The sequence below is a fragment of the Ictalurus punctatus genome, chromosome 12, assembly GCF_001660625.3.
Source record: "Ictalurus punctatus breed USDA103 chromosome 12, Coco_2.0, whole genome shotgun sequence".
Lineage (NCBI taxonomy): Eukaryota > Metazoa > Chordata > Actinopteri > Siluriformes > Ictaluridae > Ictalurus > Ictalurus punctatus.
Genome location: NC_030427.2, coordinates 32,377,322 through 32,401,210, shown reverse-complemented (window position 1 = coordinate 32,401,210; position 23,889 = coordinate 32,377,322). Strand labels below are relative to the sequence as shown.

General features: G+C 39.3%; 2 protein-coding genes across 8 annotated transcripts in view; one reads left to right on the top strand and one right to left on the bottom strand.

Moving 5' to 3' along the window:
- The window catches only part of LOC108273012 (zinc finger protein 135), a 47,779-nt gene extending 28,986 nt beyond the window's left edge, over window positions 1–18,793 (top strand). For 2 of the 7 annotated variants that reach the window (XM_053683951.1, XM_053683947.1), the window contains one exon: window positions 16,465–18,793. In XM_053683951.1, coding sequence (XP_053539926.1) covers window positions 16,465–17,591 — 1,127 coding nt within the window. In that variant the 3' untranslated portion in view covers window positions 17,592–18,793. Of the gene's footprint in view, window positions 1–14,307; window positions 14,320–14,426; window positions 14,699–14,788; window positions 15,254–16,409 lie in introns of those variants that run through there. The other 5 variants (XM_053683952.1, XM_053683949.1, XM_017481968.3 and 2 more) reach the window with 5 other exon arrangements.
- On the bottom strand, window positions 2,660–12,965 carry LOC108272476 (zinc finger protein 239). The gene is made up of 3 exons (XM_017480897.3): window positions 12,838–12,965; window positions 12,653–12,747; window positions 2,660–3,818 (listed from the first exon to the last, which is right to left on the bottom strand). Exons 2-3 carry the CDS (start codon window positions 12,719–12,721, stop codon window positions 2,715–2,717), a joined length of 1,173 nt encoding a protein of 390 aa, XP_017336386.2. The 5' UTR covers window positions 12,722–12,747; window positions 12,838–12,965; the 3' UTR covers window positions 2,660–2,714.
- Window positions 18,794–23,889: the final 5,096 nt, after the last annotated feature.

Below are 23,889 nucleotides of genomic sequence, written 5' to 3'. Positions count from 1 at the left end.
TTTGAATCCTGAGCTGGTTCCTCGGTGTGGCCCAACCTAGACTGGCCTGTAACAAGGTGCAAGAGACACTTCGCTGCAGCCAGATCCTGGGAACCACTGACCGATGATAGGCTCAAGCATGACTCGCTGTTTTACAAGTTCCTCATACAGCAGCTTTTTGATGTCTCGCTTAGTGGCGTTGTGTAACCGATACGCTGTAAAAGTCTGCAAGGAGCAACAGATCATCCTTATGGCATCGTTCCAACTGCTCTAACGTGGGACAAATGGTAAACTGATCCAGGTTAAATTTAGTAGCCATATCTTATAAGCTATACACACACACACCCCACCACAAAAGACAAAACCGCCAGACAAACACACCAAAAGAGAAACGGGACGAAACGAGGGAAAGCACAGGCTGAGCCCCTAATTCTGTTACAACCTGGTCTAGGTCGGGCCGCAATATGCAATAAAATAAAAAATAAATAAAATAAATAAATAAATAAATAAATAAAATAAATAAATAAATAAATTTTTAAAAAGGGTTGGTGAGACCAAGATTGCATTTGTTTAGTTTATTCTCCAAACAGAGCAACGGTTTAAATCTTCAGAAACCGGCCAGGCCAAAATAATAAACAAAAATTCCCTCTAACTTCACCAAAGAAAACTAACTAACCTACAAGAAAAGAAAAGAAAACAAGAACACACCACCTTCCCTCACTTCCTAGCTAACCCAAAAACAGGAGAAAAGAAGAATAAACATAAATGGCGCTGACTTCCTACAAACCACTCTTAACCGTGCACCATTTACAGAGGTGACTATTAGTGGGTTAATTAACATAATAATAAAAAATAATTTGGACATTTTCACTTAGGGGTGTACTCACTTTTGTTGCCAGCAGTTTAGACATTAATGGCTGTGTGTTGAGTTATTTTGAGGGGACAGCAAATTTACACTGTTACACAAGCTGTACACTCACTACTTTACATTGTAGCAAAGTGTCATTTCTTCAGTGTTGTCACATGAAATAATATAATCAAATATTTACAAAAACATGAGGGGTGTACTCACTTTTGTGAGATACCATATATACACAAGGGGTATCACATGAATCGTAACGGGGCAGAGCATAAACAAAGTCAAAATATAGTATATTTTGTATAGTATAAGGTCGTACACAGGCGAAAAGCACTTCTCTCTACACACAAAGCAATGGCAATGATCTGCCCCGGGATAGAGACTGACAAGGCTTAAGTACACTTCCGAAAATGTGCAACCAACCAATCCTGTCGCACAAGGGGAGCAGGCGTGGACAAGACGAGATCGTCCAGTAGCAAGCCGGAACGTACGCATGCAGTAGGCAGGGCCTAGAGAAGGGGGGAGGAGACAAAAGAAACCCATCCCACCACCAACATAGACAAACAAATGGCACAGGGAGCAAACAGAAATACATTGGATAACGTAACAGTAGGTGACAAAAGATACCCCTGTCGTGCCTACCTGATGAGCCCCCTTGATGTTTGAAATGAAATGATGCTTGGAAAAAACAATTCCCTGCCTGCACAATGTAATTTGACAAATAAATTCAAAATATCCCACAGGTAAACTTGAATAACGTTGGACAAACATGAAGGACGATTAATATGATGAGCTTACCTGTGAGTGTCAAAGCAAAGCATCTGAATATTTATAAATATAACATTTCACAATTTTAAAAAGAAATTACACAACTAGGAGAAAACCTGTTTATGATTTCCATTATGGAGATTTTTTTTTTAATCATTATTAAGGAAAGTATAAACTTGGTGCAATATTAAACATGAGATTTAACAAAGTGAAGGGGTCATCAAATACAGACCCCTGATCATGTACTCTCTCAATGCTCCATTCACTGTATATCCACGATTGTGATAGTGATCCTGCATAAAAGACTTGCAGGTCATACAAACATCATCTTACTTCTTAAAAGGAACATATATACACAACAAAAATCCATTCATTGATCTTACAGTATAACTATTATTCTGATCAGTGTTGCAGCAAAGCCAAAAACCACATCCGGAACACTGGGTTCAAGGGACCATAGATTGGACGCCATTCCATCAGAGGATGTTCAAAAGGTATATATGGGTGTGGTGGTCAGGCATCCCCATACTTTTGGCCATATAGTGTAGTTATCTGTAATTAATTGAGCTGCAAAGACGGAGTAACTTGGACCAGAATTATCTCTTCAAATTGCCTGTAAACACAATCATCTTCTGCTAGCTTGGAAATGTGTCCAGTTCGATAGTATGCACAATGTGACATTTTAGAAAAGAAATTCTAGCTCGCATTTAAAAATCAGTTAAAATTAAACATGTCACTATATGTATAATATAATACCCCTGTTTGGGGTTGTTTGCGCTTATGTCAAAGGGAGATGTCAGAGTCATGTGCCTCACTCAGAGGTTTGGATTGGTTGATTACAGTAGGGGGAAACCAGGAAAATGACAATCATGAATTCTGCTAAAATGTACACCGTAAGCAATACAGTCCTGTGCAATAGAATACTACATTCCATGACAAGTAATGTATGTGTGTGTGTGTATGTATATATATATATATATATATATATATATATATATATATATATATATATATATATATATATATATATATATATATATATATATATATATATATATATATATATATATATATATAAATAAAAGACATGTATCATAAATTGACAAATTCACTTGTCAAGAGCTGATGGCTTTATGTTAGAGCACTTGTGTATCCTTAATGATCTTGCATGAGCATAGCTCCGTCCACAGTGTCCACAGAGGTACGGCTTCTGTCCTGTATGACACTGCTGGTGGCTGTAGAGGGCACTATGGTAACGAAAACTTTTCCCACACTCTGAGCAGTGATAAGGCTTCTCTCCTGTGTGTATGCGCTGGTGTGTCCGAAGATTACCTTCTTGATTAAAACTCTTCCCACACTGTCCACAGAGATACGGCTTCTCTCCTGTGTGAATGCGCTGGTGTTGTTGGAAATGACTTTCTCGTGTAAAACTCTTCCAACACTGTGAGCAGTGATACGGCTTCTCTCCCGTGTGAATGTGCTCATGTCGTTGGAGATGACTCTGACGAGTAAAACTATTTCCACACTGGAAGCAGTAATACGGCTTCTCTCCCGTGTGAATGCGCTCGTGTACTTGGAGATTACTCTGGGAAGTAAAACTCTTCCCACACTGTGAGCAGTGATACGGCTTCTCTCCTGTGTGAATGCGCTGGTGTTGTTGGAGATGACTCTGACAAGTAAAACTCTTCCCACACTGTGAGCAGTGATACGGCTTCTCTCCTGTGTGAATGAGCTCATGTTGTTGGAGATTACTCTGACGAGTAAAACTATTTCCACAGTGGGAGCAGTAATATGGCTTCTCTCCCGTGTGAATGCGCTTGTGTACTTGGAGATTACTCTGGAAACTAAAACTCTTCCCACACTGTCCACAGTGATACGGCTTCTCTCCTGTGTGAATGCGCTTGTGTGTCCGAAGATTACCCTCTTGATAAAAACTCTTCCCACGCTGTCCACAGTGATACGGCTTCACTCCTGTGTGAATGCGCTGGTGTTGTTTGAGATGACTCTGACATGTAAAACTATTTCCACACTGTGAGCAGTGATACGGCTTCTCTCCTGTGTGAATGCGCTGGTGTTGTTTGAGATGACTCTGACATGTAAAACTCTTCCCACACTGTCCACAATGATGCGGCTTGTCTTCTGTGTGAATGCACTTGTGATTTTTAAGAGGAGTTTTAGTAAAACTCTCCCCACAATCTGAGCAGTGGTACATCTGGAAAACACAATAAAATTATTCAAGATGCTTAAAATTTTTTGATTTTTTCCCCATGAGGTTATAGAAATGTTACTGGAAACGTCTCCTACAATACTGTAATACAGTTTCCTCATCAAATCACCTACCGTTAATGGCTACAGCACCCAGAAATTTAGGTATGCAGATGGAGCTGCTAAATTACTAACAACAAAACGCACAGCATAAATAAAAGCAAGGTGTAATATAAGGTGGAGTGAGTGACTCACATTTTTTGAATATATACATACTTTATACAAGTAAACCGGGAAAACTTCAGGGTGGACAAGGCCAAAGCAACAAACAAAAAACACCTGTTTTAAGGAAACTAACTTAACTAAAAAGAAAAGCAAACAAAAGACCATTAGTTTCCCTAAACACCCTTGACAAAACAGAGACAAAATCCACACTCAATAGAAATGGCAAATATATAATATATATATATATATATATATATATATATATATATATATATATATATATATATATATATATATATATATATATATATATATATTATTAAAAAAAAAAAAAAAAAACAGGCACTAGATGATTTTTTTAAGTTCCACATGAATGAACACCAGTCATCCCATCATGCGTGTACAGCATTTTCATTCAAATTCACTTAAAGTGGGAACTAAACATCATGAAATTCACATGAACGAGACACTGCTTGTGTTAACAATATTTTTTGTACCACACTCTGCAAGTTAGCACTCTAAGGTGCTAACTTGCCATCGGGAGCAACTTGGTTCAGTGTCTTTACCAAGGACACTTCAGTATGTGGAGTCATGTGGGCCGGGAATCGAACCACCAACCCTACAATTAGTGGACAACCCGCTCAAACACTTTGGCATTTTTTTAATATTTTGACTATAGCCCCCCCCAGTCTCTTTCTTGAAATGGTTCTTTCCGATAATGAAATCCGTGTCCCCCGCCATTTCGGAACAAAAGTCACAAAACATTATCTGCGTGTGATGATCATACCTGAGCCATGCAAACTCTTGAATCCAAGAAGTCTTAAAATGACTTTCTGATTATGATCCTCAGTGTCTCCATTGTTTTCTCTCTCATGCCGGCACTACTGGAGCCTGCCTTTTTTTTTTTTTTTCCCCCATTAGCAAGTGTGCCATCAGCATCGGTGCTCAACAGAGATAAGGATTGTTTGGAAAAATCGGATATTTTTAGTTTTGACACGTCTTTCTGACATGGAAAGCTGATCCTTGCTTTCCCTGTGCGTATTCATGAACACCGTCTCATTTTATTACGTCAACAGAACAAATGATGTGATAGGCCACTCCTCACAGGACACGCAATTTAAAAGACATTACATGCAAATTTTTTTATCAAAACATTTAATTTCTTGGGTTTTAATTGAAAACAATTGTAATCCTGATAGTAATCCCATTTTCTTTTTACAAAATGTACCTGTAATGTGATTACTTTTTTTTTGGCGTAACCAACAGTTACCAGTTTTTTGTATCCTGATTATGTAATGTTGTTACGTGTCAAAGTTGGACAAACTAACAACAATATATATTAGGATTATTTTTTTAAAATACTTGGATGCAAATACTTGTCTATGGGTTCCACACATCAGGCATCAAATGCTGAGTTTCCTCCCTTGAGATGCTTTGCCAGGCCTTTACTGCAGCCTCCTTCAGTTGCTGCTAGGTCAACAGAATGCTCAATTGGGTTGCTTTCACGGTACGGGTCATTATCCATCTGTACTGTGAAGTGCTGTCATATCGGTTTTGCAGCATTTGACCGAATCTCAATTCAAGTCAATGACTGTCATTTCAACCATATACAGCTGGTGCAGTACACAGTGAAATAAAACGTTCCTCCAAGACCATGGTGCTACATGAAACAACACACTAAACCATATGAGAAGACATACAGTTGCAGTCAAAATTACTCAACCCCCATTGCAAATCAGGTTCATTGTCAAAATTTACAGATTTTCAGATGTTTGCAATGAACAAATCAAACAAAAACAAAAGTTCAAGACAACGAATGCTTCAAGTGGTTTCCCCAAATTCAAATGAAAATGCAACTTATAATGATTTCTCCAGTCTCAAAATTATTCAACCCCTTCATGTCAAGCATCTTTAGTACTTAGTAGAGCACCCTTTTGCTGTTGACCTGCTACGAATGAGATGCATAGCTTCTGGTAGTGTTCCTGAGGAACGTTATCCCATTCCTCATGAGCAATGGCCTCCAATACAGTAATGTTCTTGGTTTTGTGTGTTGCAACCGCCTTCTTCAAATCCCACCAATGATTTTATATGGGGTTCAAGTCAGGTGACTGTGATGGGCCTGTAGAATCTTCCAAGACTACCTCTGTAACCAAACCTTGGTGGAATTTGAGGTATGCTTGGGATCACTGTCCTGTTGGAAGGTCCAATGACACCCCAGCTTCAGCTTCCTCACAGACAGCATGATGTTTCTCCTAGGATTTCCTGATACTTCAATGAATCCATCTTGCCTTCCACATGCTACAGGATTCCAGTGCCAGAGGATGAAAAGCATCACCGAGCCACCACCATGCTTCAGTGTTGAAAGAGTGTTCTTCCTTCATTCTTTTTCCTCCAGATATACCGCCGATCAACTGTGACGAAAAGTTTCAGGTTTGTTTCATTGCTCCACAGAACAGAATCCCAAAACTTCTGTGGCTTATTTATATGATTTTGAGCAACTTTTCTTGTGCTTTTGGGTCAGTAGTGGCGAACGTTCTGGAGTTCTGGCATGGAACACTTCAGCATTTAGTACGCTCCTTACTGTTCTCACTGAAACCTCAGTGCCTGTTGCCACCAAGTCATGCTGCAGGTCTTTTGCAGTCACTCAAGAGTTTTTCCACAACTTGTCTTCTCAGAAATCTGGTTGCAGCCATTGATCCTTTTCTGCCCCAGGTAGGTATTTCATATATTTTCTACCCTATCTAGTTCAGGTATTTCATGTGTTCCCGCTCAGGCACACCTGGTGCAACTAATGAAGCCCTTAATTAGCTTCATTATGTATGCTTGAGACAATACCTGTTTTGCACATTTGTGCTGTTGTGAGGAATTCTAGGAATAATGCATTATTGAAGCCCTGTACAAATACACAGTCAGGCTGTATTACAAATGCCTTTCCTGTTAACTGAACATGGACCCTATTAAGGATGCAAAATAATGGCATTCTAGAACCTACATAGTGCTCTATATGACGAAGTTAGATTCAGTCATGAGAGGAGTGACTACTGTCGTGGAAATTAGACAACACTCGCAGACTGGTCCTCTGAAGGTAAAAAGGTTTTTTACAGAAAGATGGTTAATACAGGATAGAATAAAGCAGGATAGAATAATGAGAGTGCTCTGAAGCCCTTGTACCTAAACCACTACTACATGTATGAAACGCAGAGCATGACAATTCTGTGTACCGATAAGAAGCAGTTTGAGGCAGTTCAAACAGGCTTTGTTTTAGGATCTTGGACAGATGAACCTTGAACAGAAGAACATGTTTGTGTCTCTGTAAGCACATAAACATTCTGTACTGATCTCAGTGACATCACATGGCCTTCTTAGGTGTTACTCAGATGAACATGAACAAGAATAAACTTATAACAAAGTAAAAATTTGTAATTTCCCCTCACACTTCAATAAATGCCCATTTGGAAATTGGCAACAAGCAACATGTAAAAAATCTAATGACTAGATTAATAGAATATTACCATACGTAAAGTATGTATTAAGTGGCATGTTTATTCAGTGTCTCATTATGAGCCTCTCGAAGCACTTCATGATGATGGATGAGTGCAGTGGGAGGGTAGTCATTGGGGCATGACACTTAAGACTTCTTTTGCACAGGGCCAATGGTGGTGGACTTGAAGCATGTTGGAATAATGGGTGTTGCTCAAGGAGATGTTGAACATGTCATTGTGAACATACACAAGCTGGTCTGCACATCCTCTGCGCACTCTGCCAGGAATGTTGTCTGGTCCAGGAGCTTTCCATGGGTTGATTGTGTAGCGTTTTCCTTACATCATCCCTGGTTAGACAGCACCTGGTCATTGGTAGGAGGGGTGGACCACATCATTCTGCACCTCAAAACGAGCATAGAAGTTGTTCAGCATATCTGGAAGGGAGACATCATTGTCACAGGCGGGTGATGTCCTGAAGTTGCTGATGTCCTGAATACCCTGCTGCATGCGGTGCAGGTCACTGCTGTCCATGAAGTGGTCATGGATTTAATGAGCGTGTGCATGCTTTGCATCTCTAATGGCCTGGGACAGCTTGGCCCTCGCTGTTCTTAGGGCCGACTTGTCACCTTCCCTGAAAGCATCTTGGGTCCTCAGCAGTGTACACACCTCTCCAGTCATGCAAGGCTTCTGGATAGAGCATGCAGTGATTGTTTTGGAGACAGTGATGTCATCAATGCACTTGCTGATGTGGCTGGTCACTGATGCTGTGTATTCCTCCAAATTGGTGGTGCCGCCATCAGTTGCAGTCTCCCTGAACATGTCCCAGTCAGTGTGCTCAAAACAGTCCTGAAGATCAGAGATGGCTCCCGTTGGCCAGGTTTTCACCTGCTTCAAAGCCAGTTTGGAGCGTTTGATGAGTGGTCTGTATGCTGGGATTAGAGATGTGGTCTGAGTAGCTGAGGTGGGGGCAAGGCTCCGGCCGGTATGCACTGGGGACGTTTGTGTAAACAAGATCCAGCGTGTTCACCCCTCTCGTTGCAAAGTCCACATGTTTGTGGAATTTAAGGAGCACTGACTTGAGATTCACATGGCTAAAATCTCTGGCGATGATACAGTCCATTGGGGTGTGCATTCTGCAGTTCACCAATAGCCACATACAGTTCACAGAGTGCCTCTTTAACATTAGTGCTGGGGTGGGTCGGGTGTACGTACACACTGATTATAAAGACAGTTGTGAATTTTCATGGTAAATAAAAGGGTCTGCATCTAACAGTCACAAACTCCACCAGTGATGAGCAGTAACTATAAACAAATGCAGAGTTCTTGCACCATTCCATGTTGATGTAAACACACAAGCCAGCACCATGAGCCTTACCGCAAAGAGCTACATTTCTGTTGGCACGGAATGAGGCAAACCATTTAGTTGAATGGCTGCATCCGGAACTCTTATGATGAGCCATGTGTCCATGAAAACAAATACGCAGCAGTCTCTAAACTCTCTAAACTCACTCTAGTTTGCTGGAGTTGGATGTAGTCCAGCTTACTGTCCAGGGAACAGACCTTGGAGAGCAAAATGGACATGAGAGCTGGTTGCCTAGAATTTGCTTTTCGTCTAGCATGGATCCCCACCCTTTTGCAGTGCTTTCACTTCCTTGCACACTGCTTATGATGTCCCCTCCCCTGGCCACTGGCATCAGGCGACACAGAGGACTGGAGGCCTAGGCCCTGCAGCAAGATTGAGCAGCGTCACCAACAGATCATCATGCAGGTTGGTTGTTGCATGATTTCTGTATTTGATCAGTGTCTGGCAATGGCAGACAAACACCAGTTGCTCCAATGTCCATGTGTCAATCTGAGCAGAAAGTATAGCTCTATACACTTAGAATTCATCCTGCTACTTCTATCAGCAGTAACATCAATATACACCAGTGACAGCAGCCGTACATGCCCATGCCATAACATCAGGCTTGACAAGTTTAATCTGGCCTTTCTGTTCGAGTGTTACCAGTGGTTTGCATCTTGAGGTAAAACTTCTGTATTTACATTCACGAAGACGTCTCTTGATTGTAGACTTTGAAAATGATATGCCTACCTCCTCCAGAGTGTTCTTGACTTGTCTAGATGTTGTGAAGGTGTTTTTCTTCAACAAGGAATGAATTTTGTAATCATCCACTTTAGTTCTTCTGTGACATTCCAGGCCTTTCAGTGTTGCTGAGCTCACCAGTGCATTCCTTCATTTTAAGAATGTACCAAATTGTTGATCTGGCCACTCCAGTTTCTGCTCTCTGTCTGATAAGTCCGATTTGTTTTTCAGCCTCATGATGGCCTCCTTCACTTGCATCAACACCTCTTTTGACCAGATATTGAGAGTTCCCATGAACAGCTACCAAAAGCAAATTCAACACTTAGAAACAGGCCACACCTGGCCATGAAACTGGTCATCAGTCAATTGTCTAGTTACTTTTGAGCTTGTGAAAATGGAAGAACTGTGTAAAAAATGGCTGTAATTCCTAAACGGTTAATACAATATTTTTGTTAAACCCCTTGAATTAAACCTGAAAGTCCACACTTCAATCACATCTTGATTGCTTCATTTCAAATCCATTGTAGTAGCGTACAGAGGCAAAATTACAAAAAAAACTGTATCACTGTCCAAATACTTTTGGACATGACTATATGTTTATCAAATTCAGAGACTAGCCATACAAAGCTGACCTTGCTCTTGGCATCAACATTTTTCTAAGCTGAAGGTCTTTTTTTGTCTGTGGAAGTATAACAGACTGGAATAAGTGTTACACATTTCCTTCTAATGAAGTTTAGTTAGTTAGGTAACAGTTAGCAGACTTGTCTTCTGGTTTGTTAACCTGCTCAGTGTTTCAGAATTTACCACACAAAGATCAGTTCCTTTATGTATAATTGATCACAAATCAGTTGCTTTATTAATAATTTGAAGGCCACATAAAGTGAGAGTCCTGACCTTAAGTGTTCTGCTTGTGTATCCCTTGCAAAAAAAAAAAAACCCTACACGAAACCTGCTGGATTAGAATTTTTCTGCATAATGTTTGCTGGTATCCTGCAGGAATGCTAAAATCCAGCAGGACACACTGGCAGACTGTGCAGGAAATTCCTATAGATTATAAAGTAGAGCCTTCAGTTCAATAGAAACATGCAGGAATGTCCAACACACTTGCTGCACAACAGGAAAAACATCCTGCAGAACTGCTGCACACCTCATTTTACAGTTTACATGAGTTATTACATGACAATTTCAATAAATAAAATACTTCATTTGTGAAAATACAATGTTTTTGTTGTGACGTTATTTAAAATGGTCCTGCAGGAAGAGAGTGCGTGTGTGTTTTAAATAGACCTTCAGGACATAATTCCTAAAGGGTATAATTCCTGCATATAATTTTTACTGTTAAAATTTCTGCACACATCTCTACAGGAAAATTAGCTGATATTAGCTAATATTCCCAAAGTTTTTTTTTAATTGAAGTGTGGTAATGGTTACTGAAAGGATAAACTGATGCAACTTTAGAGCAGAAAACCACTGGGCACACATTCCTCACTCCACGTCCCAACACGCTGATCTAGTTTGAACCTATTCTCCATCAGTTTCTCACTCATTTGTATATGTATAAATTCCCTGCTGTTCTTAAACTTGTTTAATAAAAAAAGAAAGAAAGAAAAAAAAACTCCAATCGAGTGACCAACACAACACGCTGCTGACATCATCCAAATCTAAACTCGCCTCAAAGCGAATGTTTGTTGCTTTGAGCTTTTGATCGTGACGGTGGAGACGGTATCCTGAGGCGAGGAAAACAAATAACCACCCGTAAGTTAGCGTTCATCACTATTTAGCGTTAAAGCTGCTGAAAACGCCTGGCCGAGTTTGTGATATTTAGGCAAGGAGCTCTGGAAAATGTATTCATAGGAAAACAGTAAATCAGCGAGTGATCATTAACTTTACCTATTGCTACAGTGAACATTATGTACTGCTTCCTCAGTGTTGGTGTTACACTACTAGTGTCATGTGTTTATGTCGGCTGTGAAATATGGACTGAGGTTATTATATAATTCTCTGGCACTGCATCTTGTCTGAGGCTCTGAGTTAGGGTTAGCTACCTGGATGCTGTCACCAATCACAGTAGGAATGAGTGATGCTAATCTAGACCCTCACTTGAGGTAAGAACATAACTTCAGGCATACATCTTGCAGTGATGTTAGACATTCCCATTCCCTTTTTGAGAGTTAACGACAGCATTACAGCTGTTCACCATGATGTAATACAGAGAGTGGGTTAACATTACTTACAGTTAGCAAGTGTTTTGGACAAGGGAAGCTGTAGTAATGATCGTTATGAAGATTGGTTAGGGCCATGTTTCTTCATGTATTCTCTATATTCCTGCTAAAGGCAGGAAAATAAATATTCACAAGTCAGATAGATTCTCCAGGTGAGTCTACAGCACCATTTTGTTCATCAGGAGAGTGGAGGTTACATTTCCAAAATTACACAATCTGGGATTCTGTAACGCAGTTTCTCAGTTAAACCCAAAGGGAATTTGTCCATATTTTGTAGCGAACATCTAAACAACACTCTTTTTGTTGTTTTACAGCTTTTAACATGGAAGCAAGTGGGACTCCTGTCTTCCCAGATGGAGGGAGATTTGTAAGATGATTCATCAACTCCCATTCTTACATCTGTCAAATGTTTAAATGATTTTAACTAAGTCACCTGAATTTCATGCAATTGTTCATTTATTTTGTGAGCATTTTAGTAGCATTTTAGCATACAAACAAATTGCATTTTAGGATAATTGTAGGTGAAAAAGTATAAACAACACATCCATATTTTTTTAATATCTCTGTGTGATGTTGAACACACAGTGTGTGTTAAATGTACTAATACACTGGTTGTGCTGAAAGCAACACAAAATGTGTCGTCCTTAACTAGACACGCAGGTGTGTTCACAATGAACACATCATGAATTTATTTTAAACACGTGTTTTAACAGTGCAGCCACGGAGTGGAATATCTGTCATCTCACATTCCTAACAATGTTTTAAATCATAAATAAGCTCTCAGAGTTTAAAAACTAAAAGAGAAATCAGACACATGACTAAACTTTACCTTTGAGCCAGTAGCAGCAGGAGTCTGTGGAGATTTTCCTAAAGAGCGGCGTCTGGACTCTGATTTCATTATAAGAGGTGTAAAGAATCAGGACACTGGAAGAAAAATACATAGATTCGTGACTCCAGAATCTTCACTAACCTGTTAACCGAGCAGCTCAGGTGGTAAGTTTCAGATGAACTCACCTTTAGTGATGTTACGCAGAGTATCAGAGATCCGAAGCGCGTGCGGAGAAAGAAAAGCTTCTTTCATGTAAAGATCTATATCCAAGTGTGTGTATTCTGCTTCTGCTTCTGCTTCTTCTTCTTCTTTAGAGGTTTATTGGCAGTTGGTAAACCAGTTTTGGTGAATTACCGCCACCTACTGGACAGGAGAGTGGAGCACCGAAAGGAGGTTAAAAATTTTATATTTGAAGTTTAAATCACCCTTAATAATTTAATAATGTAGTATATACCTTTCCGTGTCCTGGACCATTTTATTTTTAGAAGACTAAATTAGTTACTTACTAATAGTTAATTACTATTAGTTAATAACGATTTTATTGGCTATGCAATGAGTGGAGGAAGTTCAGCCAGTGGGGGCTGTTATTTGTTCAGAATCTCAATCAACTGTAAATAGCTTATTAAATGGGCATTCTGAATCAAGACAAGATTTAGTATATGAGATACTTGCGCATCTACTTAGAATTCAGAAACTGGGGATGGTCATGAGATATCGTTGGGTACCAGAACATGTGGAAGTACAAGGAAATGAAATAGTGGACAGACTGGCTAAACAGGTAATGGATCATATGGATATTTGAAGTGGTATATGAAGTTCATATACCACTCAGTAAAGAAGAGGTAAAAGGAAAAATTAGAGAACTTATGAATATAAAGTGGCTAGAAATGTGTGAAAAGGGATAAAAAACGGGTAGACATTGTTGTGGAAATTGGACAACACTCGCAGACTCATCCTCTGAAGGTAAAAAGGTTTATTACAGAAAGATGGTTAATACAGGATAGAATAAAGCAGGATAGAATAATGAGAGCGCTCTGAAGCGCTTGAGCTGAACCACTACTATATATATGAAAAGCAGAGCATGACACACTTCTGTGTACCAATAAGAAGCATTTTTGAACAGGCTTTGTTTTAGGATCTTGAAGGTTGTTTAGATGAACCTTGAATAGAAGAACATGTTTGTGTCTCTATAAGCAGATAAACATTCTGTACTGATCTCAGTGACATGACATGGCCTTCTTAGATGTTATCATCTGATGAGAATGAAACAGAACAAGAACAAAACTATTTCAAAGTAAAAATGAGTAACTTCCCTCACAACATCTATACAATATCCAAAAACATCTTCAGTCGTCTTGACTCTGGATCATGGCGGTCACCAGGAAGTGAGAGTGAGGCCGAAGCTACGCTTACTCACTTTAATCCAATTCATGTGCAAGTCGAGTCCCAGTTTGTGTTCTCCATAATGGAGGCAGAAATGTAAACTTCGGTCTTCGTCAAAATCGACGGACGAACTCCTGTTTGTGTGTGTGGTCCAAAAACAAGGAGTGATGCAATTATCACTCGGCTTCGAATAGGACATTCTGGATTAAATAATCCATATTTCAAAATATGGAAACATCAAACAGGATTATGCTTGATGTGGTGAAACAGAGACTGTTTAACATGTATTATTACATTGTGTAATGTTTACAAGGGAAAGAGAGGAGAAATATAGATTCAATCAATATCACCTTATCAAACCTAGTGAATTGTTCCCCAGGACAGTCAAAAATACTAAGAGAAATACTTAATTATCTCAGGAAAACAGGACTGGACATTTTATTGGACATTTAAAAGAACAAATGTATTTCCCTTCTTATTAATGCTTAACACTCCAGTCCAGTTGGTGGCGGTAATACAGCATGACTTGGCTTGTCAACCGCCATTAAACAACACAAGAAGAAGAAGAAGAACACAAGCTTGTACTCAGATCTTCACATGAAACGGAGCTTCTTTTTCCACACGCGCTTCAGATCTCTAATACTCTACGTAACATCACTAAAGGTGAGTTCATCTGAAACTTACCACCGGAGTTGCTTGGTTAACAGGGTAGTGGAGATTCTGGAGTCATGAATCTCTGTATTTTTCTTCCAGTGTCCTGATTCTTTACACCTTTTATAATGAAATCAGGATCCAGACACCGCTCTTTAGGAGATAGACTTTATTAACACAACAAAGCCGAGCTGGTCTGCAGATCAACTCCCTTACTTCTCCTCGATACATCGCGTTACATCGCGTTTCTGATAATGTGGAATAATAAAGAGATCATTTCATTTCAGCCGTGTGCTTTTAAATAACAGCAACGTAAACCCACATGAAACAATGCACATCCCTTTGACTTCCTGTGTTACCTCTCAAGCGTCCCCCGCTCCCCAGGTCTACAACCGGAATAAAGTCGGTGTGAAGTTGGACGTTCGATCTTCACAGATATGCGGAAATTAAGGGACAGTCTCTAAAGTTACATAACATATTGTTAAACACGTTTCTAACTTCAATAGCATTTGAAAGGAGTGACTTACAGTCCTATGACCAACTGGAAAGTGTTCATCTAAATGTCAGGTATGGTGCACACCTTTTATATATTTTTTATATTTAACAAAATAAACTATTATATCATATAAAAATTGACATGTATTTCACTACAGAATGGGCCCATACAACAAATATACCATAATTTAAAGCTCAATAGCATTTGAAGGGAATGACTTAAGTCACACAACCAACTGTAAAGTGTTCGACCAGGTGTCATATGATGCACACCTTTTAGATTTTTGATATTTAACCCTACAAAGCATGAACCAAAAAAACCTTCACGAATGCATAAAGGGGGTCAAAATGACCCGTACTGGATTGAATGATTTTCTTTAAAAAAAAATAAATAAATAGATGTCCTATTAATGAAATAAATAAACCAACTGATGATCCACAGCTGTTTTAATATTGTAATATGATTCTAGTGTTATAGATGTAGGTTTCTGATTAATAATCCACGACACTGTGAGGTGATATGACAACATTTCACTGTGATGAACAGAAGTTTGTAGTCTGTTCTCTGAGAGCTCCAGAGCCACACTGCTGCCACTTTTGAGTGATATCCATTTGTTCAGGACTTGTTCAGGTACAGTTCCTCCAATTAATGCAGATTAACGCAAAATCAAGCAAACTCTGCAATATTCAGGGGGGCTTGTAATTGTTTAAAATTACAGCAGATTTGGCCAAGATCCATCATGTGACGTCATCACAACGTGCATTCAGCCAAACCCCTCTTCGATTCATGTGTGCCGAAGATGAATACAGCTAAAAGGTCTCATGTACCAACAAACATTCTTGCAAAAGACCACGCTAAACAATTTCACCAATTATCCAGGTTGCATTGGAAATTTTGAAAAAAAAAAATGCCTCTGTAAGATCAAGCATTTTTAACTAATCAAAACTCAGATTAGTGCTGAGAAATGTTGTGCAAGTTTGGTCAACTCTCATTCATCTTGGCTCTCAAAAATGATCAGTCAGTGGTTTTGGTATGAGTAAAATGGGGCTGCAATCAATGGCATTACATTACAAATCTAAAATTACAAAGTTGTTACAGCCATTAAAGGTGAGTGATTTGGTTGTGAAGCCATATTACAGCATTGTAGGAGACGGTTCCAATTACAATTCGAGAAACACACGGGGACAAAATCTGAAATTATTAAAGCACAATAATTTTGTTTTCCAGATGTACCACTGCTCAGATTGTGGGGAGAGTTTAACTACAAGTCATCATCTGAAAGATCACAAGCGGATGCACACAGGAGAGAAGCCATATGTGTGCTCGCAGTGTGGGAAGAGTTTCACTCGTCAGAGTAATCTCCAAATACACGAGCGCATTCACACGGGAGAGAAGCCGTATCACTGCTCACAGTGTGGGAAGAGTTTTAGTCAAGAGAGTAATCTCAAACAACACAGGCGCATTCACACAGGAGAAAAGCCGCATCACTGCTCACAGTGTGGGAAGAGTTTTACTCAAGAGAGTAGTCTCAAACAACACAAGCGCATTCACACAGGAGAGAAACCGTATCACTGCTCACAGTGTGGGAAGAGTTTTACTTATCAGAGTCATCTCCAACAACACAAGCGCATTCACACAGGAGAGAAACCGTATCACTGCTCACAGTGTGGGAAGAGTTTTACTTACCAGAGTGCTCTCCAAATACACGAGCGCATTCACACGGGAGAGAAGCCATATTGCTGCTCACAGTGTGGGAAGAGTTTAACTTGTAAGCGTCATCTCCAAATACATGAGCGCATTCATACGGGAGAGAAGCCGTATCACTGCTCACAGTGTGGGAAGAGTTTTACTCGTCAGCATACTCTCCAACAACACAAGCGCATTCACACAGGAGAAAAACCGTATCACTGCTCACAGTGTGGGAAGAGTTTTAATTGTCAGAGAAATCTCCAAGTACACAAGCGCATTCACACTGGAGAGAAGCCGTATCACTGCTCACAGTGTGGGAAGAGTTTTACTCGTCAGAGTTATCTCAAACAACACGAGCGCATTCACACAGGAGAGAAGCCGTATCACTGCTCACAGTGTGGGAAGAGTTTTAGTCAAGAGAGTAATCTCAAACAACATGAGCGCATTCACACGGGAGAGAAGCCGTATCACTGCTCACAGTGTGGGAAGAGTTTTAGTCAAGAGAGTAATCTCAAACAACACAAGCGCATTCACACGGGAGAGAAGCCCTTTCACTGCTCACAGTGTGGGAAAAGTTTTCGTGACCAGAGTGCCCTCTACAGCCACCAGCTGTGTCATACAGGACAGAAACTGTACGTCTGCGGACAATGTGGACGGGGCTATGCTCATTCAAGTTCATTAAGGACACACAAGTGCTCTAACAAAGCCATCAGCTCTTGATATGTGAATTTGTCAAATTTACATACATGCTGTCCATTTTCATTTTTTAAAGTCAGGTAAAGAGACTTTCTGGCATAAAACAATATTATATCATTTGTCATGGACTGTAGTATTCTGTTGAATGGGACTGTTATTACTTACTTGTTATTCTTTAACTGAATGCATATGCATTTAATTTCCTGAAATTCACATCTAGATGTGTTAAACAACTTTGGTGGCAAACCACCCAATATTTAGGTGAACAAAAGTATAGGTACAGATGGTCTTAAAGTAAATAATTATCATTGGTTGCATGTTCCTTGTTTGCAATAACTGCATCAAGTTGGTGACCCACTAACATCACCAAACTGGTGAATTCTTCCTTGTCATGCTATTCTTGGCTTTTACTACAGCCTTTTTCAGTTGTTGTATGTTTCTGGGGGTTTCGCCCTTCAGTTTCCCTCGTCAGGAGGTGAAATACTCCTCGACTGGTTTAAGGTCTGGTGATTGATTTTCCCATTCTAAAATCTTCCATTTTTTCCCTCCTGAAGTCCTTTGTTGAGTTGGTAGTGTGTTTTGAATCATTGTCTTGCTGCATGATGAAGTCCCAATTATATTGGATCAGATTGTTTTTGTAAACTTCTGAATTCATTCTGCTGCTATCATCAAGAGTTACATCAATAAAGATTAGTGAGCCCATTCCAGAAGCAGCCATGCAACTAGCCATGAGACTACCTCCACCATGCTTGACTGATGAGCTTCTATGTTTTGGATTATGAGCAGATCCTTTCTTTCTCCACACTTTGTCCTTTCCATCACTTTCCTGTAGCACCAATTGTATCATATTTGCTACATGAGTTCTCAGACCTCTATATTGTCAACATGATCAGTAGTTTGCTGAAAACACCTGTTGTATGGCTTCTGACATGTCTTCTGCCTTCTGGTGGATTATCCGTGCACTGCCGGAAGTAGCAGGCTTTTAAAGCCATATGTCTGTTTCATGTAGCGACTCAAGGTTTTGGCAGGGGATTGTTTGCTAATTATGAAAGTTACAGCAAGAATTTATATTGTTAGTAATATTTCAATATGAATTTTTACAGTATTGAAGCAACATATAATTATTTAACATTTTGTGCCTTATTTTAATAGTAAAATCCTGTTGAAAATGTGTGTATGAAATATCATACAGCAGGTACATATGGTAATAAACCCCTCAATTGTCATTGTATTCTATTTCATGATGCAATCTACCTTATGCCTACTTAGTGGTTAGCACATTCGCCTCACACCTCCAGGGTCCGGGGTTCGAGTTCAGCCGGGGCCATGTCCGTGCGGAGTTTGAATGTTCTCCCCATGCTGCAGGGGTTTCGTCCAGGTACTCCAGTTTCCTCTTGGATAATCACTTGGATTGTCTGTTTCTCATCAATTTTCACTAAAATAATTCCTTGACTATCAAAATCATTATATTGAACAATTCAGAGTACAAAATCATTCATTTTTGTGTGTATTTTTAGATGGCAAAGAGGTACAGTGTTCCAAATGAAATAAAAATGTTCCGTTTTATTTTAAAGAACCAAACCAACTGAAATGTTCCAAATGCAGTGAACAATATGTTTGTGTTTCTAAAATAAACAGTGTTGCGATCATTTACTTACCATAAATTCCCGATTAATCAAAAATTATACAAAAAAAATCATATGTAAATAATTTTTCAAAAGTGTTTTTTGTGTGTGTGTTTTGTCAAAGGGTGCAATAAACACTTCAATAAAAAAAATAAATTTATATATATATATATATATATATATATATATATATATATATATATATATATATATATATATATATATATATATATATAAAAATAAATTTATATATATATGGTTAATTTTGCTTCCAAAATTTTTTGTGGCCCATCTCTTTGCGAGTTCCAGTCTGGCCTTCTAATTCTTTCTGCTGATGAGTGGTTTGCGACTAAATTCTTTAAACATTCAATTTTACAGGGTATAGCTTGGCAGCAAGATACACCTAGCAGTCACGTGTTCCAGTATTTTTGATCACTTGGGGGAAAAATAGGTGAGTTCAATTAAAAGGTGCCATATTCTAAGCTGTTTAACACACAGATTTAAATATGAGGAGATAAAAGTTGAAATTCAAACCCAAATGTCTGTGGTGTATAGTGAAAACAACAGAATTGGCGTTGCTGTTCCAATACTTTTTTTGTGGAAGGAGCTATCTTGTTCTAAACATTCTTATTTTCTAAATATTATAAATATTCGGTTACATTCTGTTACATGTTGAAAGAAATTGATTGTTTTTTCATGAAAGACACTATTCCTTTGTTTTAAGTAAGTCTCTATTTGTTCATTGGTGTATTGTGCTCAAGTTTTTTATGTATTAAACATTTTAAGGACAACCATGGTGTTGTGTATTTGTTGTGAAATGGGATTAATGAGGAACTGTTGTATAATAATAATAATAGGGTAAGGACGTCTAATAACAGGTTCAGTAAGGAACTCTAATGGGTCGTCAATGCACATTTAAGAGAAGGTTCCAATTAGAACCTTTTCCAAAAGGAACCTTTAAGGTTCCTCCACAGTTGCAGAAACCCTAGGAAACTCAAAAGATACATTTTTGAAACTTTTTTCTTGGAGTGTATGCCCTATAAATTTGTTAGCTTAATCAAATGCATTTCTGCCATAGTATGTCCAGCAAGATCATAGGCAAGCTATTGGATTAAAAAAACAAAACAAAAAAACATTAAACACTTACAAGTTGTTAGACTCAAACAAACCGTATATAGAATGTAAAATAAAATTTAAATTGGTAATGTACAGTATCTCACAAAAGTAAGTACACCCCTCATGTTTTTGTAAATATTTGATTATATCTATTCATGTGACAACACTGAAGAAATGACACTTTGCTACAATGTAAAGTAGTGAGTGTACAGCTTGTGTAACAGTGTAAATTTGCTGTCCCCTCAAAATAACTCAACACACAGCCAATAATGTCTAAACCGCTGGCAACAAAAGTGAGTACACCCCTAAGTGAAAATGTCCAAATTGGGCCCAATTAGTCATTTTACCTCCCCGGTGTCATGTGACTTGTTAGTTTTACAAGGTCTCAGGTGTCATGGGGAGCAGGTGTGTTAAATTTGGTGTCATCGCTCTCACACTCCCTCATACTGGTCACTGGAAGTTCAACATGGCACCTCATGGCAAAGAACTCTCTGAGGATCTGAAAAAAAGAATTGTTGCTCTATATAAAGATGGCCTAGGCTATAAGAAGATTGCCAAGACCCTGACACCGAGCTGCAGCAAGGTGGCCAAGACCATACAGCGGTTTAACAGGACAGGTTCCACTCAGAACAGGCCTCGCCATGGTTGACCAAAGAAGTTGAGTGCACGTGCTCAGCGTCATATCCAGAGGTTGTGTTTTGGAAATAGATGTATGAGTGCTGCCAGCATTGCTGCAGAGGTTGAAGGGGTGGGGGGTAAGACTGTCAGTGCTCAGACCATACGCCGCACACTGCATCTGTCGTCCCAAAGTGATTGCAGTACCGCTTCCGCTGCTCCGATTCTCTGGCCAATCTCCCAGTCCAATGTCCCCTCACTCGTGAACAAGTCCCCGAGGTACTTGAACTCCTTCACTTGGGTTAAGTACTCATTCCCCACCCCGAGTAGGCACTCCATCAGTTTCCTGCTGAGAACCATGGCCTCAGATTTAGAGGTGCTAATCCTCATCCCAGCCGCTTCACACTCAGCTGCGAACCGATCCAGTGAGTGCTGGAGGTCGCAGACCGATGATGCCATCAGGACCACATCATCTGCAAAAAGCAGCGATGAGATCATCAGGTCACCAAACCGCACCCCCTCCCCACCATGACTACGCCTCGATATCCTGTCCATGAATATCACAAACAGGACTGGTGACAAAGCGCAGTTCTTTCCTTCTTCTTCAGTCGGACGGCTTCCCTGACCCCCGGTGTCCACCATGATGCTCGAGGATTACCGCCCCTTGAGGCACCTAAGACCTTGAGACCACAGCTCTCTGCCGCAGCTTCAGCAATGGAGGCTTTGAACATTGCCCACTCAGGTTCAATGCCCCCAACCTCCACAGGGTTCCAGAAAAACTCTGCCGGAGGTGTGAGTTGAAGATCTTGCCTTTAGTATGCATAAAAACCTCTTTGTGAATGAGTGCTTCAAATTTACGTTCCTAACTTCAAATTAACTACCCACATGTCTGATAATCTGAATTTAAGTTTGATATGGCCAGTCCTCATATCAGGATCTTTGCTTCCATGCAGCTAACACATGCACAGTAAAATCCCTAGTGTTGAATTAACACCCAGAGTGCTAATTTGTGTCCAATGGACTTATATAAACACTCTAGGGTGTAAATTCAACACTCTGTGTGTTAAATCAACCCTGGGGATTTTGCTGTGTGGGGGCAGGTTCTTGTCTAACTTTAGCTAATTAGCTAGCTAATTTTAGCTGTTCTCTTCTTCAAAAGACTGTTAACATAACTGATGTAACGTCACATAATTGACATGGGCAAACTCAACGAGATTTCCATTTAGTTCACTTATAGACCAGTAATCAGTAATCAGATCAGTAATGAACCGTATGAAAGTAGAACAAACGCACGCTAGCTAACGTTAGCTTGCCAGACACTTAATTAGGAGCTAATGATAACGTTAATATTAGGTAACGTTAGTTTGTCAGCTTTAGCTTTACTGTTGCTCTTCCTTGCAGTGACTATAAACATCATACCAAGGTATAAATACGTATATTCATCTGTATATAACAATAGCACACATTGGATCATCTAATAAACTGTTACTTACAGACACAATGCGAAAAGTCTCCTTCCACAAAATATCCTTCCTTCCACCTGCTGTGCATTCCACTAGAGTTAAGGGAGGGGCCTATTAACCTAACTCCCACCAAAAGGACGGACGAATCAGCAATCAGACTGATCTAGGTCAGTCACTCCTAATGGTTCATTCCACCATAGTGGTGACACTATCAGAGTTGATTTCTAGAAAACAGTTATAACACTCCATTTTGACACCAACTCTTTCGTGGTACAGTGTGAAATCTAACAGTTTAGACAACATACAGAGTTAGATCAACTCCAAGTAGAGATAGATTGACCCTCTGTTCATCAACACCAGAAATTGAACTCTGCTCAATTTGCTGTGTATATAAATGATGATTTAAATAAAGATGATCAAACAAGATTACTGAGAACTCAAAATTAAACCTACCTCTCCCATTCAACCACAACACAAACAACAAAAATAATCACACAGGCAAGTAAAATAACATTATTCACACAAATTAAAATGAGTATATGTATATAAATATTGATTTAAATAAAGATGAAACAAGATTACTGAGAAGTCAAAATGAAACCTACCTCCCCCATTCAACTATAATGCGAAAGGGAAGAGGAGGAGCCAAAACAGGAAATTACACAGACCAATGACTACATGACAATTAAAATAGAAAGTACTAACATAAGTAGACAGCTACATCAGGTATACGTTTCCTTTTGTGTAATTCTACACATTAAATGTATGGAATACTTTCCATACCTGTTACACAACCATCATCACTTCTACTGAGCCAGGATTTATCTTTGAATTAATCTTTGAAAATTTGGATAAACAATTTTGGGGGCCCGGGAGGGGCGCTAACAGACTGAAATTCACACTGTTAGTAATGCAGGACTGAATGTAGTTGTTAAACAGCTATTTATCATGTTATATAACAAAATATCATCACTGCTTAGCTAAAAATGGAAAATTTGGCTGTTAAAAAATGTAATAAGTTACCACAAATCAGTGAATTTGAGTTTAAAGTGGGTTTATTATCAGTAATAAAGTAATTACAGTAATCACTCAAAAAAACACTGGAATGTTGCCTAAACAATGGCCAGTAACACATCTTTCTGGTTAAAGTCCATTATCTCAGTCATTCTTTTCCATTGACAGCATGGCCAATGTATTCAATCTAGAGCTGCAACAACTAATCGATAAAATCGATAATAATCGATTATGAAAATCGTTGTCAACGAATCTCATTATTGATTAGTTGGTCTGCACGCTGCACGGGGCACGTTTACTCATTGCGTTACTTCTCTTCAGAAAACACAGTTTGGAGAGTAAATACTAAAGTTGTGTCCCAAATGAAGTACTGCACACTTACACTATGCATTATGTACTCTACCGTCTAGTGTGTGGATTTTAGAAAGGTAATATCATCTCAAATACAACACTAGCGTTTTTTTTTTTCTAACCGTCAGTATATGCCAC

Bases quoted from the DNA above. Each gene is read 5' to 3' on its own strand.
- LOC108272476 (XM_017480897.3), bottom strand. From the start codon at position 12,721: ATGAAATCAGAGTCCAGACGCCGCTCTTTAGGAAAATCTCCACAGACT. The intron at 3,819-12,652 runs GTAAAGTTTAGT...TGTGTTTTCCAG, and splicing joins CTGCTGCTACTGGCTCAAAG to ATGTACCACTGCTCAGATTG.